Raw genomic sequence first — 24,758 nt, 5'->3', positions numbered from 1 at the left:
TGAGAAGTCCTCCACCAGCGTTAGCCCTCATGGCACTACATGCATGGGCTCCTTCCTTGTCCCGAGAAGAGGTGGCAGTTCCTTGCACATCATCTCATGGGACCTATCTGGAGGAGCTGCAGGGCAACTGCATCTGTGCTCATCTCTGAGAACTGAGAGAATGCCACCCCGCAGGTGTTTGATGTCGCTTTAGAGGCCACTTTATGGTGCATCAGTCCTTGGGGATCTGCCACAGGAACTGCTTGGCTCTGGTCCCGCAGGCAGGACCCGTTTCTGGGCAGAATAGCACTGGTTTGAGCTGATTTGAAACCTGCTTAGCTAAACTGATGTGCTTGTTTAAAGCAGGATTTCACTTCAGCCTTGTAGGTCGAGGTGGAAATTCAGCCTCAAACCAGAGGGAACAAGCCTGTACAGGTGTTTGACTTGAGAACCAGAGCAAGGAGGAGCAGCTCCTGTGTTATCAGAAACCCATTTGTTTCTGTTGCTAATTCTGGCCAGGTGTTGGGGCGTGAAGTTTACACATCCAATAACCAGCTGGGAGGCGTGCAGATCATGCACAATAACGGCGTTTCCCATGTCACCGTCCCAGATGACTTTGAGGGGGTCTACACCATTCTGCAGTGGCTTTCATACATACCCAAGGTAGGAGGGTGTTGGAGGACACTGGTGGGAGGTGTTACCCCAGACCTGGCTGGTGACGTGCCCTTGTGGGCTCTCACTTGCAGGATAACCAAAGCCCGGTGCCCGTCATTGCCATAAGTGACCCCATTGACAGAGAAATCGATTTTGTCCCTTCCAAAGTCCCCTATGACCCCAGGTGGATGCTGGCAGGGAGACCCCACCCAAGTAAGTCCAAGACCTCTGCAGCAACGCTCCCTAGTGCATCTTGTGACTGCAACTCCCCCATCCCAATGCAGAAGGTGCTTTTTGCTTTGAGTCGGTGCACAGGGAGCCGTTCAGTGCTCTCTGTTGCACTGTTTCACTTTTCCATGTGCTCTGCAGCTCTCAAGGGGACCTGGCAGAGCGGCTTCTTTGACCAGGGCAGCTTCTTGGAGATCATGAAACCATGGGCTCAGACAGTTGTGGTTGGCCGAGCAAGGTACTACCAGGTGCAAGGGATGGAGCCCCAGGGCAGAGCACATTGCCAGGAGCCTGCGTGCATCTCAGGTGCACTTGAGCCCTGGCCATGGCACTGCTTTTGGAGTGCTGGAGGGGGTTCACCTCTCTGGTGGGGCTAGGGTGGATCATGGAGGGGGGCTGGCCTCTGCTGAGGCCATCCTGCTTTGCTGCAGGCTCGGAGGTCTCCCAGTGGGTGTCATTGCTGTTGAGACCCGCTCCGTGGAAGTGACGATCCCTGCGGACCCTGCCAATCCAGACTCAGAAGCAAAGGTGTGTGAGGAGACCTTAGCGTAGCCAAGAGGCAGCTTGGAGGGGAGAGTGGGGAAAAAGCTTATTGTAACCCTTTGGTGTGTCTTGATTTTCCTTAAAGACTGATGAAATCAAGGTTGCTTGGGCAGTTCGTTTTCTCTCAGCACTTTCACACCACGTGCTGCTGACCTACCAGTGCAGTGTGCTGGGAAGTGCCAGTCTCAGCACTGCTCTTCACCTTCTTCTCCAGATAATCCAGCAGGCTGGGCAGGTCTGGTTTCCAGATTCTGCTTTTAAAACAGCCCAGGCTATTCGGGACTTCAACCGGGAGCATCTTCCGCTGATGATCTTTGCCAACTGGCGAGGCTTCTCCAGTGGCTTGAAAGGTATCCATGCTCAAGGTGCCCAGATTCCCATGCTGTGCCATGCTACCACCACTCCTGCCACCCCACGGGTCCTGGGATGGCCCAGCCTACCAGGGTCTGCTTGTACCGCTCTGGGATGTGGGGTTGAGCTGGGGAGGTGACAGGGCACTGCCAGGACCCAGATCCCAGAGCTTGGTGATTTCCTGCTGGGCTGGTTTTGGTGGGTTTATTTGGTGTCTCCCATGGAGAAAGTGGCTTTGGGCAGGTAGACTGATAAGTCTGGGAGGAGGCAAGGGGCAACAGCCTGTCTTATGTCAGTCGGGGCTCCCAGCCACTAAGTCCCTTTGGTTTTCAGACATGTATGACCAAATGCTGAAGTTTGGCGCCTTCATTGTCGATAGCCTCCGGGATTTTAAGCAGCCCGTCCTGGTCTATATCCCACCACACGCGGAGCTGCGAGGAGGCTCCTGGGTGGTCATTGACTCCACCATCAACCCCCTGCATGTGGAGCTCTACGCAGACAAGGAGAGCAGGTCAGTGTCCAAAGTACATATGCATCATGCGCAGCCCATGTGCAGAGGAATAAAAGCCAGTGTATGGATCTGCAGAGCAGTAGTCCCACTGGCAGGGACCTCCGGTGGCTTGAGATGTGTATTTTTGACCCTTTGGTCAATCAAAGTCATCAGCTCAAAGTTCCAGGGCTCTTACAGAGCAGCAAGGCAGGTATCTTCTCTGAGATATTTATGTCCAAAGGCTGTGGGTGAGTACAACATGCTTGTGGGGCAGAGGAGGCATTTTCTCTAACCGGAATGAATGCACGTTGGAGCAAGCAATAAGGAGTGGGGGGGCAGAGCAGGCATTTTCTCTAACCGGAATGAATGCACGTTGGAGCAAGCAATAAGGAGTGGGAGGGCAGGCAAGAATCCTAAACTGGAAACAGAACTCTTTTTGGACTTCTCTCTCCCTAATTCTTAGAAGAGAGAGTTACCTGGACATTTTGTCCCAGGATTTATTCTGCTGTGAAGACTACTCCCTGCTTTACCAAACTTTCCTTTCAGGGGAGGCATTCTGGAGCCTGGAGGAACAGTTGAGATCAAGTTTAGGAAGAAAGATTTGGTGAAGACCATGAGGAGGATTGATACTGTCTATGCCAGGCTTGTTGAGCAGCTGGGTAAGGGAATCTGCTGTGAAAATTCCTGATGGCTTTTCTGATGGTGGGGCCTGCCAAGGGGATGTGGTGGTACTTCAAAATACTCGTATCTCCTGGGGGATCTGTAAATGTAGTTGGGTTTTGCTCCTATGCTTTGAGATGAGGAATGGTGATGGTAACGCCAAATCAGTATCTAAATGAGACAACACAGTCATTACAGAGCTGCCCGGAGGCTGCCTTTAATGCACTGGGTCTCCTTCCTTCCTTCCTCTCTGTGATCAGCTCCTGCGTGCAACAGATGGTGGGGCTGAACTGGGAGGACCTTGCCCCCACGTCCCTCCACCCTGTTAAAGGGGGATCCTACAAAGTCCTCACAAATGCCGCCTGCCACCTCTCTTGCAGCAGGCACTGAAAACAGTGCAGCCCCTTTGTGGCCATGGCTTTCTGAGGCCAAATGTAAAGAGACATGATGCTGGTGCCCCGTTTCCTGGTGGAGATGGTCGATGTAGGAGCACTGAGCAGAGCCTAACCCCTGCAGTGGCCTGAGGAGCCCATCACAGCAGTGGTGGGTGGGCTGCTCAGCATAGCGTGTCCTGCAGGGACCCCCGAGTTGTCTGAGGCACAGCGTAAGGATCTGGAGAAGCAACTCAAGGCCCGGGAGGAGCTCCTCTTGCCCATCTACTACCAGGTGGCCGTGCACTTTGCCGACCTACATGACACCCCGGGCCGCATGCAGGAGAAAGGCGTCATCACGGTGAGCCTGGGCGTCGGTGGGAAGGGGCTTGTGGTGGCACAAAGGCAGGAGGGGCAAGGTCTGGGCTGCAGCTCCATGTGCTGTTCCTGCCCTGCGTGCTTCTCGCTGCTCCAGCCCAGCAGAGCTGCTCTCAAGCCTGCTGGTGTGAGCGGTGAGCGAGCGGTGGCTGCACACCAGCTCCTCTTCTTTCTGCACACCAGCTCCTTTTGTTTCTGCAAAGGTGAACCTGGACCGTGTCCCTGTTTCTGCAGGACATCCTGGAGTGGAAGAATGCCCGCTCCTTCTTCTACTGGCGGCTCCGACGGCTGCTGCTGGAAGAGATGGTGAAGGCAGAGGTCCTGAAGGCGAACAGTGAGCTGAGCCACATGCACATCCAGTCCATGCTGCGGCGCTGGTTCATGGAGACAGAAGGAGCTGCGAAGGTACTCTCAGCCCTGGCTTCTCAAAGTCTCCTTGCATCCTGTGGGGTTTCCAAAGGCTGTCGCTTTGCTCTTCTGTTGCTCAGTCATTTCATTGGTGCCTCCCTGAGGGTTTTATATGTGCGGTGGGAATCACCATTGTGCAGCCGGGGTGGGTGGCTAAGTAGCCCTGAGGCTGGGGCTGTCTTTTCAAATCAGGTGACTGTAGTTGGATGCTGATGTCTAGTGATAGCGAGGTGGCCCCCAAATAAAGATTTTCTACCATCAGATAGAGCTTTCCAATGTGGAAGTGACACCTGAGATCTTTGCATTTGAGCTGCTCTCAAATGTAAGCACTGACATGAATCTCACCAGGTGAGCCCTGTCCTGGCTGACCTGGGAAGCGAGGGCTTGCAAAGGAAATACGTTTTACCTTAACTTTTTACCTTAACTCATCATCATTGAGAAGTCGTGGATGCCTCATCCCTGCAAGTGTTCAAGGCCAGGCTGGATGAGGCTTTGAGCAACTTGATCCAGTGCGAGGTGTCCCTGCCCATGGCAGGGAGTTGGAACTGGATGGGCCTTAAGGTCCCTTCCAACCCAAACCATTCTATGATTTTAAACAGGCCGTGAAGTTTTCACTGGTTTCACTTTCCAGACTGAACCTTTTTGCTGGTGGCTATTACATGGGAGCGGGGGAGCATGCCACGCTGTGCCGTATGTGTGGAACTGAGAAGGAAAATCTCATCGCTTGGTTCTGTCATGGGAGGAAAAAGCCTGAGGCCACAGCAGAAAGGATGGGCTCAGGCTGTGTGGGCAGCAGGAGCTCCTGCTCACGGTGTTTCTCTTCCCAGGGCTACCTCTGGGACAACAACCAGGTGGTGGTGGAGTGGCTGGAGAAGCACATGCAAGAGGATGACAGCTCCAAGTCGGCCATCCGTGAGAACATCAAGTACTTGAAGCGGGACTATGTGCTCAAGCGCATCCGGAGGTGAGTGACGTTAGGAGGTGGGATGCAAAGGGCAACACTTTCCCCTGGGTGGGAGACAGAGGGTGGTGGAGAAGAGGCAGTTCCTGCTATGGCCCCTGAGGTAGCTGCCCTTTTCTATCTGCCTTGCAGCTTGGTCCAAGCCAACCCTGAGGTGGCCATGGACTGCATCATCCAGATGGCGCAGCACATCACCCGTGCACAGAAGGCCCAGATCGCCCGTCTCCTGTCCACAGTGGATGATGGTGGCCCATCTTGAGCCCATGGCCAGCGGTGTGCAGCGCAATTGCCGTGAGACAGGAGGGGCACCCGGACATGCTGCTGCTCAGAGGCCAGACCTCAACTCCCCATTTGGTTCCTCAGCCCTTGACCAGAAGCCTTGGACTCTTACTCATGTGCCTAATTAAAGGATGTCAGTGTTTGTTTTTTAAGCCATGAAGATGGTCTTGCCATCCACTTCAAGTTCCCTCTGGCGCTGGGAGCGTTCGTCAGAGGAGCAGCTTGGCAGAAGATAAAACTGTCCCAAGCCAAGCCTGGAGTTTGGACCTGCTGCAGAAGTTGGTTTTGAAAAGAATCTGAACTCTTTTACTGTGTTTTAGCTGCAAGCCCTGGCCTTTGTCTTTAAAACAAGCACCAGTGTTAGACACGTGCCATGAGACTGAACGGAGCTGGAAGCACGAACCCACTGACCCAGGCACCACAGGGGAATGGGATGGAGGAGGAGGTCTCCATGCAGCCAAGTGGAGACACTGGCACAAGGAAATGTAATCCTGCTTAAGAAACAGTCTCAAACTGATGTTTTAGAATAAACTCAGGAATGCGAGGAGCAGTTTGTCTCATCCTTCCCCTTGCTGGGGAGTGAACAGTAGATGTGACTCTTTGTAGCTGATAGCCCAGAGAAGACATCAGCAAGCCATGCTGGGAGCTGTTGCAGCAGGAACGTCAATGGATTCACTGTGGTTTAACTGACTTGACTCTTCCTCTCACCCATCTCACATCTTTTGTGGCTCCTGCCAAAGTTCCTTTAAGTGTTTTCAGCTTCTCGCTCCTGCAGAGGATAGAGAGAAGTGTGGACACTGCTCCATGTGCTTCTGCCCCGGTGACACAGTTCCTCTGCTGAAGCACAAAAGCCAGGGTGAGCCCTCTGTCTGCTTGGACCATTTTACTTCTTGAGTGGCCTTTAATCAACTTGGTTCATGGAGAAGAAATTTGAATATGTGCCTTCTAGCGCCTCTGGCTGTGTGGGTGCATCGTTTCACCAGCACAGGTTTAGCTTTGGCTCACAAAGGAGGAGGCACAATGGTGATGGCAAGGTGGGATGCCTGGCCCGAGCCCAGTGCTGGTATTGCCGTGCTGTGGTGGCGTTGGGTACCTCCTTGGTCACTCCTGGGCTGAGAGGTCCCACCCAAGTCACTGGGGAGGTCTCCTTGTCCTGGAGGTGGGGAGAGAAAGGGTGTTATGAGATGCTTTCTGATCTGAAAGGTGCCACTGTGCTGTGTCAGGGAAGGGGGTGCTGATGGTTCGCTGTACGAGAGCCAAACCACTGCCAATAAAGTCAACACAGTTCTCGAGAAAGTTTTCCTGAGCAGTTATTTTTTGTCACTGCATAAATGCGGCAGATCTGATGCGGTGCCGGTGCCTCTGCTACTGGTCAGCCCCTTCCCTGCTCCACAGAAACTGCTTTAGTATGGAACGCCTCGTAGCAGCCCTCCTGCAAATGCCTGTCCCTAAACCAGAGCTCTTCCACACCTTTAGGCACAGAGATTTTCAGGAATAGGTTGACAGAATTGAAACCTAGAGACTGGAGAGCAGGGAGAAATTCTTCATTGTGAGGGTGGGGAGGCCCTGGCCCAGGTTGCCCAGAGCAGTGGTGCTGCCCCATCCCTGGAGGGGTTCCAGGCCAGGTTGGATGGGGCTTGGAGCCCCTGATCCAGTGGGAGGTGTCCCTGCCCATGGCAGGGGGTGGAATGGGATGGGCTCTGAGGTCCCTTCCAACCCAAACCATTCCATGATTCTATGAAAAAGAGTTCATGTAGTAAATAGCTGTAAACCCTGGAGGGGTAAATCTCCTGGAGGATTTGAGCTAGTCATAAAGTCTCAACATAGACGTAATGTTACGTCTGTAAAGGCAACGAAGCCTGGGCAAAGCTGCTCTTTTAGAGATGCGCCCTCACTTCCATTTGCAGGTGGGCACCGTGACTGCTTTGTGTACAGCTTTTCTGGTAGTGGTGATACGTAAGCGCACGAGTCCAGAGCAGGGCCGGCTCTTCAACACGCTCGGACACCGTGGCCAGAGTCAGATGTGTCTGAGCTTTGTCCATTTGTCACCATCCCTAAGCTGTATGACACCATTTCCCCACCGTGTTGGATTTCTAGCAGCAGATGCCTCCAAATTCCTGTTGAATGCCAAACTGTGCCATGTGGAAAGGGCTCACCCGACAGCAGAGCGGTTATAACACAGCACATCCGCGACGAGCCAGGCTTAGTGCTAAGAAATGTTTATTTAAAACAACGAAGACATCATTGATGATGCCCATCACAGCAAATGATCATGAATCATATTTGATCTTGAACAATAAATTATGACATAGAGCATTGTGCCCTTTTGGAAGAGGTTGTAGACGCTGGGGAAGGCACCGAGGTTTTCCAGCCCCGGACCTTCCCAAGAGTGATTTTCAGCGAGAAGGGGGGGGGGGGGGCTCCAGCATTCCCCACCCTCTGGGATTTTAGCACATGGATGAGTTTGGGAGAAAGGAGCCTGTGAGCACGTGGATACTGGGACCCAGCCTGGGGGATTCTATTAATGCACGGGAACAGACAAAACACAAGATATAAATATCACTTCATGGTCACAGAGGTATAAGTAAACTAAATGCTAAACTCCAACATACAGGTTGCTTTTTATATTTCCAAATGTTTTACCACATTTTTTCACAACATGTGTTACCAAGTATAAAGCAGGGTTTGAAAATTTAAACAACTACATTAGAATCGACTTTACTTGGTTAATTAGGAAAGAAAGACTTATTATGAACTGGTACAGTACAGTTACAATATTTGGTCTCTGAAGTTTTGAGTTTCACAGTATCAAAAGTGCTTATTTAAAAAAAAAAGTAGTATAAAAACCAGTGATGAAAATGGTTGCATTTTTGATTATGAATAATTTAGTGGACGTGAAAGAGGTTACTGCAGCATTTTAAAAAAAAAAAAAATCAAACAGTGCTCAGTTTACATAATTTCTTTTCTCTTCATAACAATAAATATAAATAAATTTGCAAATAGTAATACTGCCTAGCACAAGAATAGACAGAAGCACAATACACGAGGCTATAAACAAATCTAATCTTGTTTTTTAAAAACCTAAATAAAATAGGCATAATTCCTAAAACCTTCTAGACAGCGATCAGTTTAATAATTCAGTAGTACCACTTCCTTCACAGGGTAAGGACTTTGTTTTTAATCCCAGAGATAACTGCTGTGGTTTACATTTTTTGCTCCTTTTTTTCCTGCCTCGGAACAATAAATTAACAATAGTTACATCAGAAAAGTATTAGCGGTGCCAGTGTCTCCAGAAACCACGTGGGGGTCTTTCTTCAAGGACAAGAGTTATTTGGCAATTGAAGATATATGTGGTATGTGATCAGCAGTTTTGGATTTCAACTTGGTGCTGGCCAGCCCGTTGCGTTGGCTTCTACGGGGATGGTGACCAGTGGCCATGTACACATCCAGGCGACAGTGTCCGTTATGTGTATTTGCCTTAACTGGACTCTTTTTTAGCTCAGCTCCATTCTAGTGAACATTCCTGCTGACCGATGCCTTCCAGGGCCTTCGTGAGAGTTCACCAGTCCTGCAACGTGACCGTCCATGCCCATCCCTCAGTGTTGTCACCGGTGAAAGTGGTTCTACTGGTAAGAGTTCGAGTTATTTTGGCATCACATTCTATGTCCCAGTAAAGAGCAAACACGTTCCAAGCGGCTGCAGAAGGAGCTCTGTTATTGCAGGTTGGATTTTAATGGTCAGGAAAACTGGCCCCCGAGTCAGAGGTCCGTGGAATGGTGCAAAACTCAGAGCAGAGCGATGGGTTTGTTGCCTTGGGTGTTCATGTACTGAGCTGCCGCTACGTTGTCCAGCGTCGTGTAAGTGGTATAAAGGCCGGTGACCTGCAAGTCTGAGAAGGAGTGATCGCTGCCGCTGGAGACCGGGGTGAGGCCAGGGGTGCCCAGGTCACAGTCTGAAAGGTGGAGCGGGGAGTTGCTGAAGGCAGCCAGGGTATCAAGGCTGAAGCTGTCGTCTTTCATTTCCTCCCATATGTTACCTTTAAAAGATTAAATTCAGGTCACAGAAGCACATTTAACCCACCTGGGCACTGTGTTTGTGGGGTCAGTCCATAACTAAAAGGCTTCACCTGCTGCTTAGGACCAGTGCTGCTTGCAGATGGTACCATTTGTAGTGCAAAGGCAGTAAAGCATGTCTGTTCCCCTGACTTCTCTGGTTCCAGCAGGAGTCCAGACCTTTCCAGGCAGCATCTGTCCACCATGTGCTAGCCAGAAACCCAAGGGCCACGCTAGGCACTGTCATAAACCATAAAGTTCTCCTTTTACAGAAGAGGAAAACCAAGGCATGAGTAGAGCGATGGTTTCCCATGGGCAGAGAGATGTGGTGTCCCCGATCCAGCTAGCTGGACATCCTCACTTACACCTACTGCCGTGCCTGCACTTGACCCACGCAGGCAGTTTGCTGCCTGCTTTGACACAGGGCAGAAATGCGGTGAGAAAGGGCAGGGAAGTCATGGCACAGAGGCCAGCACCCAGCACAAGTGTTTTGCTCAGTTCCATCCCTCCTAGAGCATCCTGGATTATGTATTCAGTGACTACATAATCACATAAATCATGACCTGCCACACCCCAGCGCCGTTCTCCCATACCTTGCAATGCAAAATCCATAATGCTGGGGTCAAGCGCATCCACCTCCGCGTTCACGTCTGCTGTCACGTTCAGAAAGTCCGGAGGTGCGCGTCCCATGGGATGATGGGGAAGAGGGCTGTGGCTCATGTCAGGCAGAGTATGGAGAGGAGGCGTTTGGGCAGGTGCTGGTGAGTCTGGGGCGATGCGAGCCTGGGTCTGGATCTGGTGATGGAGGGGGATGGACTGCAGCGAGAGCGTCATGATGGGCTGAGGCTGCAGCTGGGAGATGGAGATTCGGCCTTGAGCTGCTGCCATGTGGTTCAGGGCAGAGACGTCAGACTCTGCCTGTTTGCTGGGCCGCCTGCAGTTCTCGGGTCTGTCAGTGATCAGCTTGTCTAGCTCCTCTGCACAAGCAATACCCATTCCCAAGGAAGAAAAGAGACAGTTTAACCCTTTTGTTGAACGGGAGCCCTACCAAAGCATTGCAAAGTGAGCACAACCACAGGCTTTTGCCACAAAACTGGACAGGCAGACAGTGTCCGTCACCATGCAAGCAGCACAGAAGGCAGGCTTTGAGTGAAGAAAGCAAAGAAATACCATCTACTTCCCCACCCTTAGCCCTTACCCTAGTGGACTTCCATGGTAACCCTTAACTGAGGAAAAGGGATGACCATGAGACTTACACAGAGCATCCAAATCACCACTGGTGGCAGCTGACCTGCAGCTGCAGAGCTAAGCATCCTCAGGAGGTCTCCTGCTCATAGGGATACTCTGAATCCTCCTGCTATCTCAAACAAGATTTGCACGAAAGACTCCTAACAGTTTCATCGGAACTTTTGTTTTAAGTAAAAGAGAATTTATCATTGATTGTATGTTACAAATTTTGCAGTAAAAAACTCCAGTTGATTTTGCCAATCCTGAACTCCAAAAAGCTTCAGTAACGTGTCTTTATAAATAAGAATGAGACAGTCCTAGTAAAAGGAGAGGTTTGCAAAGTAAAAAGCTGCATTAAAATGTGACACTATAAATATCAACACTGGAGGCAGCATAACTCCTCAGAAGGCCTTGGATGCACTACACAGGTTAGCACGAGGGAAAAAGACAACTCATTTTGAAGCTGGAGATGCATTTGCACTGAGGGTCTCCAAAACCAGCCGTCAGTTCAGTTGCCCTCTTCTGCTGCAGCGTATCACCCTGCAGGGGTCGTCAGGGCAGCAGCAAGGACTGCGTTCGGTGCAGGGATGGGGTATTTCAGCCGAGCAGTGCAGAGGAGGAGGCTGTTGCAAGGTGCGAGACTTTGCACCAGCCAGCTCTTTTATAACTTCAGATTTATGCATTCCTGGCCAAACAGCCTTTCCTCCCACTTGGCTCTCATACACACAACAAAAGTGTAATATAAGCCCTACCTGGGTTAGCCATGCTCCTGTGAATGGCAGCCAAGTCCTTCCGCTTCCACTTCTGCATCTCCTCTTCCATCTTGTCGATCTTGGCAGGATTGAGAGCCCAAAGGCACCCTTTGCGAGAGGTGCCACTCATCTTATTCTCCACCTTCTCAAAACATTTATTGAGAGACAGGTTGTGGCGCACGGAGTTCTTCCAGCCATCAGGAGCCGTCTGAAAGACGCAGGAGGGTGTTAGTGAAATAAGCCATGAACTAAGTACTTGTGGTGTCTTAATTCAGGGTGTGCACATACCTTGAAGTAGGGAAAGTGCTCCTTCATGAAGCTGTAGATCTCACTCACTGGAAGACTGCCTGTTTTGCTGTTCTTCAGCGCCATTGCAATCAAACAGCTACAGAAAAGGGAAACAGAGGAAATAACGGATTGCCCGTACCTAGCCATCGTGCCTGGTCTAGCAACCTTGGACCCATCTCTTGAGACACAAACAGCTGGTTGATCCTGGGATTATCGTTCTCAAGCACTCAGAAGCCACCCTGTGATCCCGCAGATTTTACTCCTCTGTGCTATCACTCTATGGTTATCTCCAGGAATGAGTTTCCTTGTTCATTCCTGCTGCCGCTCAGAGGCAGCTTCCACGGACTCCCCAGCAGATGATGGGATTTTTGTTCCCTCCAAAAGGAATCAAACCCTCCTGTGCTCCCACGCCTACAGCGTTACCATCATCTCAACGCAGGCTGTAGGCACTACACTGTCTGCTCCCTACTCACCTATAGGAGTAGATTGGCTTGGGATAATGCTTTGGATGCAGTTCTTGGGCAGAGTGAGGAGCCAGGCGTGGCTGGGAATAGTGGGGCTGAGTCCCATAGGATGTGTTGTAGATCGCTGCTGGGTTGCACTGGATGTAGAAGGAACAAAAGGAAAACGTCAGATGCAAAACGTCCACGGGTTTGTGGGCTTAGGGATATCTTATTCTTTTTCTTTTAAAATATTTCTAGATACAACCTTGGCAAGTATTTCAAGACTCAGATAACAAGCAAATAACATATAATTAAAGTATAAAGTACCTGATAAAAAAGTACCAAATAACAGTACCTGTTGCGTGTTCTGTGCTAGGGCAAACACTTGCTGTGAATGAGGAGGAGGAAAGAGTTGCTGCTGTGTTTGTAAACTAGGAGACAGCTGCCCACCTACAGCATACTGGCTCATCTGCCGAGATAAAGACAACAGACGTGTCAGTCTTGAAATTACCAACTTCTTTTCCTAAGAAGTGGTGCAATAATAAACCATTGAGTCCTGCTCTTACATTTGCTCCGTGTGTTGAAAGAGAATTCAGGCCCAGGATTCCCTGTGGCAGGCTGGCCTGGACATGAATCATTGCTCCAGGTGCTCCTGTCGAGTGCATATTGCTCGCTACGGGACCTGTTTTGGAGACAGCAAAGGCAGTGAGTGTTCGTATGAAAGCACACTTCAGAAAAGCAAGTTATGTCTTTTATATAAAGGTAGTTGAACACAGCTAAGGTCTGGAGTGGATAATCACACCTCGCTCCGGCTTTCCATCCCCAAAGAACCCAATTGCAAAGATGACATCAGCTGCTTCTGAAACTTGTTATGCACGGAATGAAAGATGACAGCTGTTTAACAGTCCACGGTGGTGTTACAGACACAGGATCAGACAAAAGAAAGAAAACCGTATTCAGCATTATCTGTGCTCCGCAAGGATTTCTCCTCTAAAGCGAGCAAGGTGATATGCTGAGCCCTCTCAGCAGAATGCCGTGGGGAACAAGTGTGTTTACCTAAAGGATATTCACAAAGGAAAGAAAGGCGTTCGATGAACATATGCTGTAAGTCTGTGTGAAGCAAACAGGTATGGAGCAAATCAGATACTCTTAGACTTATCAATGTTGAAACGAGCAAGAAAGACTAATTACCAAATTTCAAAGCTGTTGAAAACCTTTGAAATGTAATTCTTAAGTACCTTGGCCCAAGTTCATGCAACGAGGCACCGGCAACTACGCTGAGCAGAAAAGCCAACCAGACCCTAAGATCTCTGTTGTCACTGCTAGGGCGCTCTGCCTCTTGAAACGATGGAAATGATTCAGCAAGAGCCTCACCAGAAGGCAACAGGCTCCACGTTTTCTGACAAGAAGCAAAATGTAATGCACTTCTGTGGCATCCACTAACAGGTATGCTAGCCTGGGGTGGGGGGAAGAAAGGAGGCAGCAGGCTGTGGCGTTTGAAAAGGAGTTATTTAACATCCTAACAGTTTACCTGTCTGTTGCAGCATTGCATTCGGGGCACCGAGGCTAAAATCCATTCTTCCACTGGCCATCTGTTGTAACCGAGGAACATCGACAGATGTCAGCCACGACAAGGACTGTAAGTCACTGGGGAGGTCATCTTCACTCAGCTGGGAGGGGTCAGAAGCTAAGAGTCTGCAAAATAGCACGAAAGGTCAGCAGAGAGCAGAGATGCTGCTGCACTGGTCCTGGTAAGAGTGGGGATGACTGGGATGCCAAAGCTCATACAGTAGGGAAAACACATCAGGTTGGAATTCCATTTGCAGAATTCAATGTGCCCTTTGGTTTCACTGCTGGCTACTTACTGTCACCCTTCACCTAATCACGTGTTCCTTCCTACAGTTTGAAACATTCTGGTTAAGAAAACTCCTTGTGCAGTATTTGTAGGGGAAGAAGGCATAAGAACCCAGAAGAGAAACTGCCTAGAAACAAAACCAAAGTTGATTCATTACTTTCACATTTGTCAGAAATTTGCAGTCATTTGGCCTTGACGTAGAAGAAAACCTGACTTTTAACCTGCCAGTTTTTTATTGACCTTGAAATCCAGTGCCCAGCCAGCCTTGGAAGAAGAGTCTGTGCCCGGATCCTCAAGGACCTGTGCGTTCTGCTGGCTTGAACACCTGGAGAGGGCTTTTCTCAGCCACCGCATCCCATCGGTGGTGATGGATCAGCAGAGAGCTGCTGCGTAAACAAAACTACACAGAATGAACTGATCACCTCTTTCACTCTGATGTATTAAGTTATTGATATTGAACAAGGAACCACAAAGCACAGGAAGCAATTTTTCAGGCAGTTTTTGACATATTAAAGAATCAGAATGCAAAGTTAGTGAATGAATGCACGGCAACATCCAGTCTGCTTTTAGCGACAGAACCGAGGCATGATGGTGCCAAGCTGCTTTTGGTTTAAAAGTCTGTTTCTGACACACTGTGTGTGCTCCGTCCCACCTCTTTTGTTTTGCTTTTGATAGAAAGTGTGGTACAAAACTGAAATATCGGCATATCTTTACACATAAAAAACCCTCTGCGCTCAAAACTCCTGTTAAAATCAATAAGAGAACTACTGCAAATGAAGGGCTAAACTACTTTCTCTTGTGTAAAACAGTATTACAGAAGTCATGGGTATCTTGAGGAGTAACGCAGTAATTAGGGCACATCAGGAAGATATTATTAGATAGCCAGGATAAACCGAAAGGGATTCAGGGCCACAAAAATATCTTCCTCGCTCAGAAGAACATAGTTTAGTTGGTTGTAGTTGATTTTGCGTTCAAAACAAAGGCTTTAAAGAGCTCTCTTGTAGCTATGTTAAAGCCAGCTGTGTGGTACTAATGCCTGTTCATTGCCAAATGACAATGCAGAAGCCTCAAATAAATCTGGTTTCTCGCTGAAACATCTTTTATGTTTTACACAATTCTAAATCAGCTTAAAAGAACAAGGCAGAACTCTAGTGCCTGGCTGCCCAGGAGCTTTCAGCTTCTCTATTCATGATTCCCACAAACATGTATCAAAGTTCCCTAAACTATTATCTGGGAAAGCTTTAAAGCAGAATCTAATTTATTTGTTTATAAAAAGAATTTGAAAAGAAAAGGAAAAAAAAAGCCACAACACCTGACCGGGAGCCAAAAGCTCAAATCCTGGCCAAAAAACATCTTCAAATCTCTCTTCCAGCCTACCCCGTTTTCTTTCTCCTACTGTAGTTATGGTGCAATAATTAGCATTGCCATGGTTACCGCTGTTCAGTTATTTTGTGAAGCCTGGGACTTAAATACATAAAAAGACCATCAGGTGACGGCTCTCCCGGCCCAGAGATTGGCTGGATTGGAAGTAAACAAGAGCATTAAATGATTTGAAAACTGGGCAGGCTCATGTCGTTTGCAACAGTTGGGCCCATTCATGAGAAGCCGATAACCCATTGTGCGGCCAACGAACGCTGCCCGGTGGCACGTGGCCTCAATTGTTTTTGAGATTCTTGCTTAATTGTTTTTTTTTTTTCATTCCCCCCCCCGCCCCTTCCCTCCTTTTTACAAACTTCACATTAATCTGGCTGAATGACAGCCGACACACAACACACTTCCACATGCCATCTGGCACCCCGGCCGCTGCCAGTCCTTGCAGACAAGTCAGCTCCTTCAACAAATAACGGGGTCAGATGGGCGGTGAGGGTCAGCACCCACCGCACACGCCTCCTGTCAGGCAATGAATCCACCACATGCCCTCACCGCTCCTCCACATGGGAAGAGCATCTCTGCACCGGAGGACCGCGGGAAGCACCATGATGCTCAGCAGCCTTCCCGGCGTTAGATTGTTGGGAAATGAAGGTCTCTGCTTTGCACTCACCCTAGACGCACCCATCCTGGTGCTCTTTCTTGATGTAAGAATGACCGGCCATACTCTGGGCACAGTTGGATGCCATCAGAAACTTGAGCCACAACTCCCCTACTTGCCCGTAGCGGTCCCCTCTCAGCATCCTCAGGGTGCAAAGCCACGCCGCTCCCTCCCTCTCGCATGAACAGGGCAAGGAAGGTGATTGGACTCTTAAGCTGATCCAGCAGACATTAAGCTCCATTTTAAATAGATATGAAGATGCCATAACACAAAATAACTAAACAAAGTGTGCCAGTCAGCTCCTTTTCCAAGACAAAGCTGTTTTCTTCCCTTCCCCATTCCAGCATGGCACAGCTGCTTAAGTTTTAGTTTACAGTTCTTATAAATCACCTCTGGTTGTTCACATTTTTTTTTTTATGGGCTTGTTAGTTGTCAGAATAGTTGTTTTCATTATTTCACGTATATTTAATCAGAACAAAATATCTTGCATTTAAGGATTATTCTTCAGGTGGAAATTTCATACGTCTTAAAGAAGGTGCAACTGCTTAAAGCACGCCCATCGCTGCCTAACTAAGACGTTTGAAATGCCCAGGTATATTTTGTGGCATAAAAGCAGTTCATCTCACAGTACAGCATCCTGCTTTCGGTGCAAAATGCTAATCTAACTCCCTGTGGAAAGAGAGCGACGCACAGTACCACCTAATGCTGTCATCTCACAGGGTTCAATCTTTCTGACCTGAGAAAGCGCTTGTGCCAAGCCAAATAAACAAGCCCAAACTGTAATATCATGTGTGCTTTGATTCTGCTCCCCTCCGCCACCCTTTCACCTCACGTTTGAGGGTAAACTTCAGGAGTCAGAGATCCTGCTTTTCGATGGGAGCCCCTGGCACAATGGGGCACTGTGGTAAAAGCAGCCATTGCCTTTCAATGCATGTAAATGAGATAAATAGTGATACGCTGTAATTAATGCACACTACTGAGAGTGTCCCCAGCTGCACATTCCCCAGGGCTGCTGAACTACTAAACCCCTGTGAAGAACAGGTTACAGTCACACCGAATGTGTTGCAAACACGACATTATTATAAAGGTGTGGTGAAATGATGCAACTCCGGGTTTACCCCTCTCCTTTCAAATCTCTGCAGGAAAACGTCTTTCTGTTTCTACGCGTTTCTGAACTAGAAAGGCACCTGCATGGATAAGAATCCACATGGTGCAGTGGATGTATGTCTCAGTCGTCCTCTGTCTGTCCAAGCATGCTGGCGTCCTGTGAAATGTGCCCTGAGAGCTCTGATAGGGAGGACACAGAAATACTCGCTGATGCCATTAGTCTTTGCTATCTGCTCCATTACGCAGTGCCACAAATACTTATCTAAGCAAGGAAATAGATCTTGGCCACCAGCCAGGCTGCATGAAGTTGACTTTTCTGGAATCAAGAAAAATACGCCTTGGAATGAATCCCCTTTCCAGATGTCCCAGCACGGAGCTCCAGACCTGGCTGCTTGCAGCCACAGGGAAAATTGGACTCCTGCAGTGGTTGCACATCTGACAACGTTCACCAGAGCCTATCGGCAGTGCAGAATCAAAGGTTAGATGTACCTAAAGATATCTTTACTTTTTTACCCCCTGTAAGTACATCCCGCTGACCCAACGGCTGGCTAGATGGAATGAAATTCTCTCCTGGCATAACCTGTTGGGAATCTGCAACTAACTTCAGAGCTGAATTGGAATCTATATTCACAGATTTAATTTTACCATCTTTCCTCATGCCGAGCTGTTCTAATGAGCTGGATCTGAGGTAATTCATCTCCGCAGAAACCGCTGTCAAGGTGAACTATCAACATGTACATGTGCAAACACTATAGCAGAGTGAACTTAACGCTGGAGACTACAGGGAGCCTCTCTCCAACAGCAGCAAAGAACAGTCTGCCAAACAAGTTCGTGAAGACTAATGGAAAGCTCAGCAACCACAAGCATACCTTAAGATATTTTATCTCCGTGTAATTTAGCCAATAACTGGGTGTTTCAGTTTGTGACATGGTGTGCAGAATTACGTATTTCTATGCATATTACACTATTCAAACTCCAGAAGACTCCGTTTCTTTGCTATGGAGCCTGCACCTAAAATACACACAGCACTCAAACCAACTGATGTTGTGGGGCAAATCTAACGCCACAGCTTCTCTCAAAGGGATTAGTGCACAGTGGCAACTCATCGCCACCTCCATTCTAAACAAAGTCAGACCAAAACATCACAGACGTGTTTGACATATTCAACTTAACCAAAGTTTTAATATGTCTCTCCCGATGGGCAATTTTTATTACCGCTACAGACACTGATACCTGAGCTTCTTGCCTGCGCTAAAGTAATACAACTGTTCAACAGGGAGGAGCAATCCGGGGTGATAGGCTCTTAATTAGAAGTTTGCAATCATTTATCCAGTGTAAACGACAACTGAACAGGAAGAGTCTTAACAAAACCTCTTCTCGAAGCAGTGATGAGAAACTGTTTGCTGTTGTCTGGGATCATGCAACGTCCTCAGAACAAGCAGGGTGATTTCTCATATATAAAACAACACAAGGAAAAGAGTTAAGTGACTCTTCAGTTGCCTCCATGGTGAGAGGTATTCTCCATTTGAAAGAGTCAGCTTCACGGTCTCCTTTTGCTCCTCACTCCGTCTGCTCTGCTCCTTCCCTCTATGCACTTCTCTTCCCGTTTTCCTCCCTTGCAGGAGCTCTTCTCCGCACTAAATTCCGCTCCCCATACTCACAAGCACCTGTCTCTCTCCTCACTGTTTCTGCACCAGCTCCTCTCCTGTTTCAGGCAGCGGCTCCCACTATTGCTTTCAGTCTATGATTCCTCTTTGAAGACACACCACCCATCCAGTCCCAAACCACCAGCCTGTCTTTCTCCTCCCTAACTTCAAGTTCTTTGAGTAATTTCTGGCCTTGCTGGAAATAAGAACTTAAGCAGCTTTCCAGGGACAACCAGAAAGTCCCTCTTCAGTTACAACTCAAGAAACTTTGGATGACAGGAACCAAAGCTAGCGAGAAAAAAAGCAAATAACATGATTACCCTGTCAGGTGTCGGGGTTCTCCTTATCTTACCCCATGGTTCAGAAGAGAAGATGATTCTCCAAACCCCTTCTGCAAAGGAACTCAGCGCTACAGAACTGGCTATAGGTGTGCTCTGGGACACTTTTATACACTTTAGCTCCAGTTTCACAACCTGTCATTACATCATTTTGGTATGGGATGAAGGGAAACTGAATTACAAGTGACCTACACGATTTGCTTAAGCTGAGGAGGAAGTTAGCAGCAATGTCAGCGCTGAAATCCCAGCCACTCACTCCCTGCTGGGCTTTACCCACATAACCATGCCTAGGTTCAGATTTGCCAAATCTGATTCACAGATTTGTTTTGTTTAAAAAAAAAAACAAGACAAACCAAACCAAAATTCCATGACTGACGTCAAAATAAGTTTCTCCTGGATGTTAAAGTATGTTGAAGTACCAGGCACTACAGGAATGTTTTCTGTTCAAACCAGGAATCCTAGAATTGTTAAAGGTGGAAAAGCCCTCTAAGCTCATCCAGTCCAACCATCAGCCCAACCACACTGTGCCTGCTAAACCATGTTCCAAAGTGCCATGTCCACACAGTTTTTCAACCCCCTCAGGAAAGGAGACTCCAACACCACCCTGGGCAGCCTCTTCCAGCATTTGACCACTCCTTCAGTAAAGGAGCTATCTGGGAAGCTTTTTATTTTCCCTTTAACATTGCTTTAGCTGCTGTTTAGTAGCACTGAACTGATCTGCCTGCCTGGGATCTTGAGTAATTATTTACTCCAGCGTAAAGAGAATATAAAACACACTACCTTTTGCTTTGTGCTGTTGTAAGAACCGTTCCCCAGTGCATTACTTGCTGTGGTCATACAGCAATTCTGATTTGCACGTGCATGAGACTTTTAAAATGGGTAAAATAAAAGCAGTGTGCCACAAGCACCTGAGATCTCACAGGAATGCTCAAAATGTCCAAATTCCTTTTCTATCTCCTTGTCTTGAATGAGATGTGAAGCACCGTTTCTGAGGTAAGGTAACTCCACTCCGGTTTCACTGGAGGCAGAAGAGCCTGAGAAGCCTGTAAGACACTGTCTGGGTACAAACCAGTCCTTCCTGTCTCTGCCTGTGACCGCAAGACAGTTTGAGGAGCAAGGGCCACAATTTTTTATTAATACCGATTAGCACATTTCAGGAACTGCATAGGAAACAGTTGAGCTAATCCACTTAAATCAATCCACAGTGGCCGGAGTTTGACTGATTCCTAGGAGGTTTCTCACATTTTTTTGAAAGAATGAAGCAACTACTGTGATGAAATTCCTCCGACACATCGAGTCATTATCTCACTCCCTGTCAGACACACATGGTGTCAAGGGAATGGACACTGACATTTTCTTCAGGAACAATTACGGTTCTGTTAGTTATGCATTTGTAACCTTTTGTCTGCAGAAATTTCCTTCGTGCAAACTCCCAGACTCCCTTCATCCCCAGAGGTGACAGCCAGGAGCCCTGAGCTCTGGCTCGCTTTCCAGAAACCAAAGTGAAAAACCAGATATGAGACTACCACTTACGAGAGCTAAAATGCACCATGTGCTATCAAGAGAAAGGCTTTCCACCTTTTTTACCACTGCAATGTCAAGTTCATGGCTGGAAAGTATGGAATACAGCAGCTGGGTGTGTCTATGCTTGTTAATAGGACTTTCTGCTAAGCTATGTTAGCATCAAGTAATTATTACAACAAAAAATATTCAGGCTATCTAGCAAAATAATGAATCTAGGCCATTTGTTAAAGAATACAACTGTGAAGGAGGATATGGTCTACCCATATGCAGAGCGATTAAGTAACAGCTATTCATCAAAAATAGGTCTATTAAAAACTTAATTCCTGTTTAACACGTATAGAAGGTGCATTGCAAAGCTTTCAAAATACTATCTAAGACTTCTACCAACTGGAAATACATGGTAATATTAAAAAAAAACCGAAATGGAATCCTCACACCAAATATTGAGGGGCAAAACATGAAGTTAATTTGTCTACTGTTAACTTTACACCTTAAGTAATGCTGTTTCTTCATGTAGTATTATACATTTTAGTTATTTATTTCAAAACACAAATGCCACGTTGTTAGCTAGAGTGATGATTTGATTCCTCTCTGGAGGTGTTCAAGGCCAGGTTTGATGGGGCTTGGAGCAACCTGATCCAGTGGGAGGTGTCCCTGCCCATGGCAGTGAGGTTTGGAAGTGGTTGGGCTTCAAGGTCCCTTCCAACCCAAACCGTTCTATGATTCTATGCCATATAATACAAAGAAAGTTATTGTCTCCCTTCTAACAGCCTGTTTTTCGTGTGGCGATTTACTACACGATCAGTAACAAACCACAAATAACTGTACCTAGTTTGCAATGGGAGAGTCTCTGTGAAAATAAAGCACGCTGCTGCATTTGAAAACCAAGAACGCTGAATTAGGATAATATTGAGCCTTCTTTGGGAGGGAACTTACAGCTCCGTAAGACATTTTGAGTCTTAGTCCAGGTCCACCTTGGACTTTCAGCTGCCTCCTTTGCTTCTGCTGCTCAAGACCTGCACGTTAAGCCAAATTCCGCACTTGTGTACATCACAGTAGATGTTTTACATCTCTTGCACTTGTTATGTATGTTAAATCAAGTTAGAGTGCACAAGGATAGATTGTAGATTTCAACTAAAAATACCGCCTGAAGGTCTCAGCGTTCATAAGCTGAAGACCCAGTCCAGAGCCCACTGAAGGCCATAGGAGCACTCCATGAATTTAGGAACCTTTGAGGCGGCGCCCGTAATTTACATCTCTTTGTGCCGAAATGATGACAAGTGCATCACTGCCCAGCAAGCCTGCCAATTGCTTTGATTTCAACATCTGACTATTTATGCTAAGACATAACGTTAGATGATTAATTATAATGAACAAGAATACGGTGTGAAGGGTTAAAAAAAACCCAGTGTGTTACAATTCCCTGCTTTCATTCCCTGAAAGATAAAATAAACTCATTAGAAATATTTGCTTCTACTACAACTGTAAGAATATTGAAATCAGTAGTGTTTTCTTTGGGAGAGTGAGAAGCATCTGCTAACGTGAAGTATCTCTTTGCATTGGCACCCAGGCTGTAACAGCGCCATAAAAACACAGGCATCAGAGAAGATACGATGGCCCTTAATCAATCCTGGACAGTAGGGTAGTTTATATCCCACAGCTGCAAGATATATTTGTCTAAAATCATTTTACTATTGTGCACAGCAGCTTAATCCTCATCACAACTCTTCGTGCCAATTCAAACGTACTATAGGATCCACAGAATACAAAGTTCTGCTAAAACTAGGGATTTTTTTTCTGCCCTCATCCATTAAAAAAAAAAAAAGAAAGAAAAGAATAATGCCATCGTTTCAAACGGTAAGGACAAACCGCATGAAAACTTATTGGCATTTGCTGATCCCCCGCTCACACGCCCGCGCTCTCCGTGCTCCCTCCCTTTTTAGCGTTTCCTCCTGCACACTCGCAGGAAAGCCTGGGCTCCTCCAAGTCCAACTGTCCCATTGAAAGATTCCAAGTGAGACAGAAGAGTATTCTGAGCGTAGCCCCAGCCTCCCACTCACTAATTGGAGGCCATTCCCCATTTTGTGGAGCCTTGATGCTCCCCCATGGAGAACTCGGGACTGTGGGTTCCAGTCTTGGACTGTGGTGACAGCAGGAGAGTAAACAGAGCTGATAGAATTTGACAGGTCTATTCTTTTCTTAAAATCATTCAGTCTAAAAGATTTTCTTTTACATAATCCAAAGTGTTTTCTCATGAAGTAGGACAAATACTGCTCTGCATTTATGGTGCAGTTCAGATTTTATGCATTTTTATCAGAATTTGCCACTATTAAATGAGGTCAAATAATTCATTTTTAAGCTGCATTAAAGAAATCACAAGTGGGTGAAAAACTTCAGAGATCTTTGAGTTCAAAATGTTTAACAGTGAATTGAAAGCAGTTTTTTAAAGCAGCTGACTTCTGAATAAAAGAAGAAACTCTTATAATTCCTATACTGGAAGTAAGATAAATCCTATCTTTTCCCCCCCAAAAAAGTGTGGTTTTTTCTGCAGCTATGAGCTAAAGAATAGTTCTCTCCTTAAAAAGGGTCTTTGTTAAGGCTGTACGTTCCTCAGGGCACTGAAGATACAGACTTAAATATAAGCACCCAGAAGCCTCTCTCATCTCAGCCTTCATTAAATACTGAATAATTTCTTCACAAATATTTACACAGCCAACAAAAATGCCTGGAGCAAACAGCGCTTTAATAAACAACAAAACAGAGATCCGCAAACCTTTTTCCACAGTAGCTTCAGACAGTATAACAAATCACTTGTTGAGCTGCAAGAGGCTGCAGCGCAGCGTTTGCATTTTGAATAGAGAGAGGCTGATGGAGGAATACCTGCGGCAGTCCGCCTTTACCCATAGGAACGGACAAGAACGCCCTCGAGTTGGGAGGAAGGCGATCGTCTCTCACCCCTCATTTTAAAACAAGAAAAAAAATATATATATTTTTTTTTTTCTACTGTGAGATCATGTCCTGCTATTCTGTTTCTCTTGGAACTTTGCACCATGTGACAAGACAACCCAACAACCCAGAGCACTGGAATTCGTGCAGAACTGCCCCAGGACTTCTAGCAATACATGGATGCTTAGTGGTGGAGCTAAATTACCAAAGGCTATTGAGAAATCCAGGTTTGCTCCCACCGATATTAGAAGACACATCAGCGGTTTGGAGAACTACTTAAGTACTTGTTTTAATGGAAAGCTCTTCTAGTGTCTATTGTACGTGATTTTAGTCTCTCCACGGCCGCTTCATAACAATGCAAACTGTGACCTGAAAGGGAACTTTTAAATAATTATTGTTTAACAAGAATACCCTTCTTCGGCAACACTCCAACAGTAGAGAGAGGTTACTGGGAGGTCAACCCAAGGCTTTGAAGGTGAATTTATCAAACAGAATTTAGTATCAAAATCCTTTCAACGGGAACGCTTCTAAAGGAATCATAGAACCACCAGGTTGGAAAAGATCTCTTGGATCACTGAGTCCAACCATGCAGTCACTGACTTAGAAATACAATTTAGAGTGGAGAAATAACGCAGTTAATGTATTTTTTTAAAGAAAAGAGTCGATTTCCATATGCTAAGGATGGGGTTTTTTTAGGAAACAATGAGGAAACAACATCAATTAGCAGGCTGTGACAGCACGTATGCTTGAAACCGCGAAACGCCTCACCTGTACTCCTGGGAAGGGTGGTGATTTTGCCCTGAGTTCCTAAGGATGCCTGACATTATGGAGGGGATATCGCTCTCTATCATCTCCTTGGCAAAGAGAAGAGAAGAGAGAGGCGGTTGGGGCGCAGTAGCTATCCAGCACTTCAGCAGCGGGCGGGAGAGCGACGCATCCCGAGGGAAAACCGGGATGGAGCGAAGGAAAACCCTAATTTTCACCTCCAGGTGCACCGCTTGGGTTTGGGCCAGGCAAAGGCAGTAAAATGTTTTACGGCAGGGCAAACAAAAACCAGCTCAGGATGGAAACTTTGCCCTTGATGGAGGGAACGTCCATGGATGGTTGGGATGGCAGGAGGTTGGTGGTACCAGGAGCACCGGAGGCAGCTGGGAAATGCTCCTGTTGCGGGATTGCTCTTAAAATCCCATGAAAGCACCCACGTAGGACTTAGGAAAAGCCATCCGCGGTGGTTTAGGTGCACCTGGGG

At 47.3% G+C, this 24,758-nt stretch overlaps 2 protein-coding genes across 3 annotated transcripts in view; one reads left to right on the top strand and one right to left on the bottom strand.

Moving 5' to 3' along the window:
- The window catches only part of ACACB (acetyl-CoA carboxylase beta), a 30,140-nt gene extending 23,583 nt beyond the window's left edge, over positions 1-6,557 (top strand). For both annotated transcript variants that reach the window (XM_054082303.1, XM_054082304.1), the window contains 11 exons: positions 499-642; positions 726-846; positions 1,003-1,099; positions 1,293-1,389; positions 1,619-1,754; positions 2,089-2,266; positions 2,792-2,904; positions 3,483-3,637; positions 3,889-4,059; positions 4,890-5,026; positions 5,156-6,557. In XM_054082303.1, the coding sequence (XP_053938278.1) occupies positions 499-642; positions 726-846; positions 1,003-1,099; positions 1,293-1,389; positions 1,619-1,754; positions 2,089-2,266; positions 2,792-2,904; positions 3,483-3,637; positions 3,889-4,059; positions 4,890-5,026; positions 5,156-5,282 (1,476 nt within the window). In that variant the 3' untranslated portion in view covers positions 5,283-6,557. The remainder of the gene's footprint in view (positions 1-498; positions 643-725; positions 847-1,002; positions 1,100-1,292; positions 1,390-1,618; positions 1,755-2,088; positions 2,267-2,791; positions 2,905-3,482; positions 3,638-3,888; positions 4,060-4,889; positions 5,027-5,155) is intronic.
- Positions 6,558-6,761: 204 nt separating this feature from the next.
- Positions 6,762-24,360, bottom strand: FOXN4 (forkhead box N4). Its single transcript, XM_009560469.2, has 9 exons — positions 24,278-24,360; positions 13,596-13,759; positions 12,631-12,746; positions 12,420-12,533; positions 12,095-12,222; positions 11,622-11,718; positions 11,334-11,541; positions 9,948-10,331; positions 6,762-9,338 (listed from the first exon to the last, which is right to left on the bottom strand). The coding sequence occupies exons 1-9, from the start codon at positions 24,358-24,360 to the stop codon at positions 9,088-9,090; spliced, it is 1,545 nt and encodes a 514-aa protein (XP_009558764.2). The 3' UTR covers positions 6,762-9,087.
- Positions 24,361-24,758: the final 398 nt, after the last annotated feature.

This window comes from Cuculus canorus, chromosome 17, assembly GCF_017976375.1.
Source record: "Cuculus canorus isolate bCucCan1 chromosome 17, bCucCan1.pri, whole genome shotgun sequence".
NCBI classification, from domain to species: Eukaryota; Metazoa; Chordata; class Aves; order Cuculiformes; family Cuculidae; genus Cuculus; species Cuculus canorus.
The sequence above is the reverse complement of the archived record's forward strand: the minus strand, read 5'-3'. Positions and strand labels throughout refer to the sequence as shown.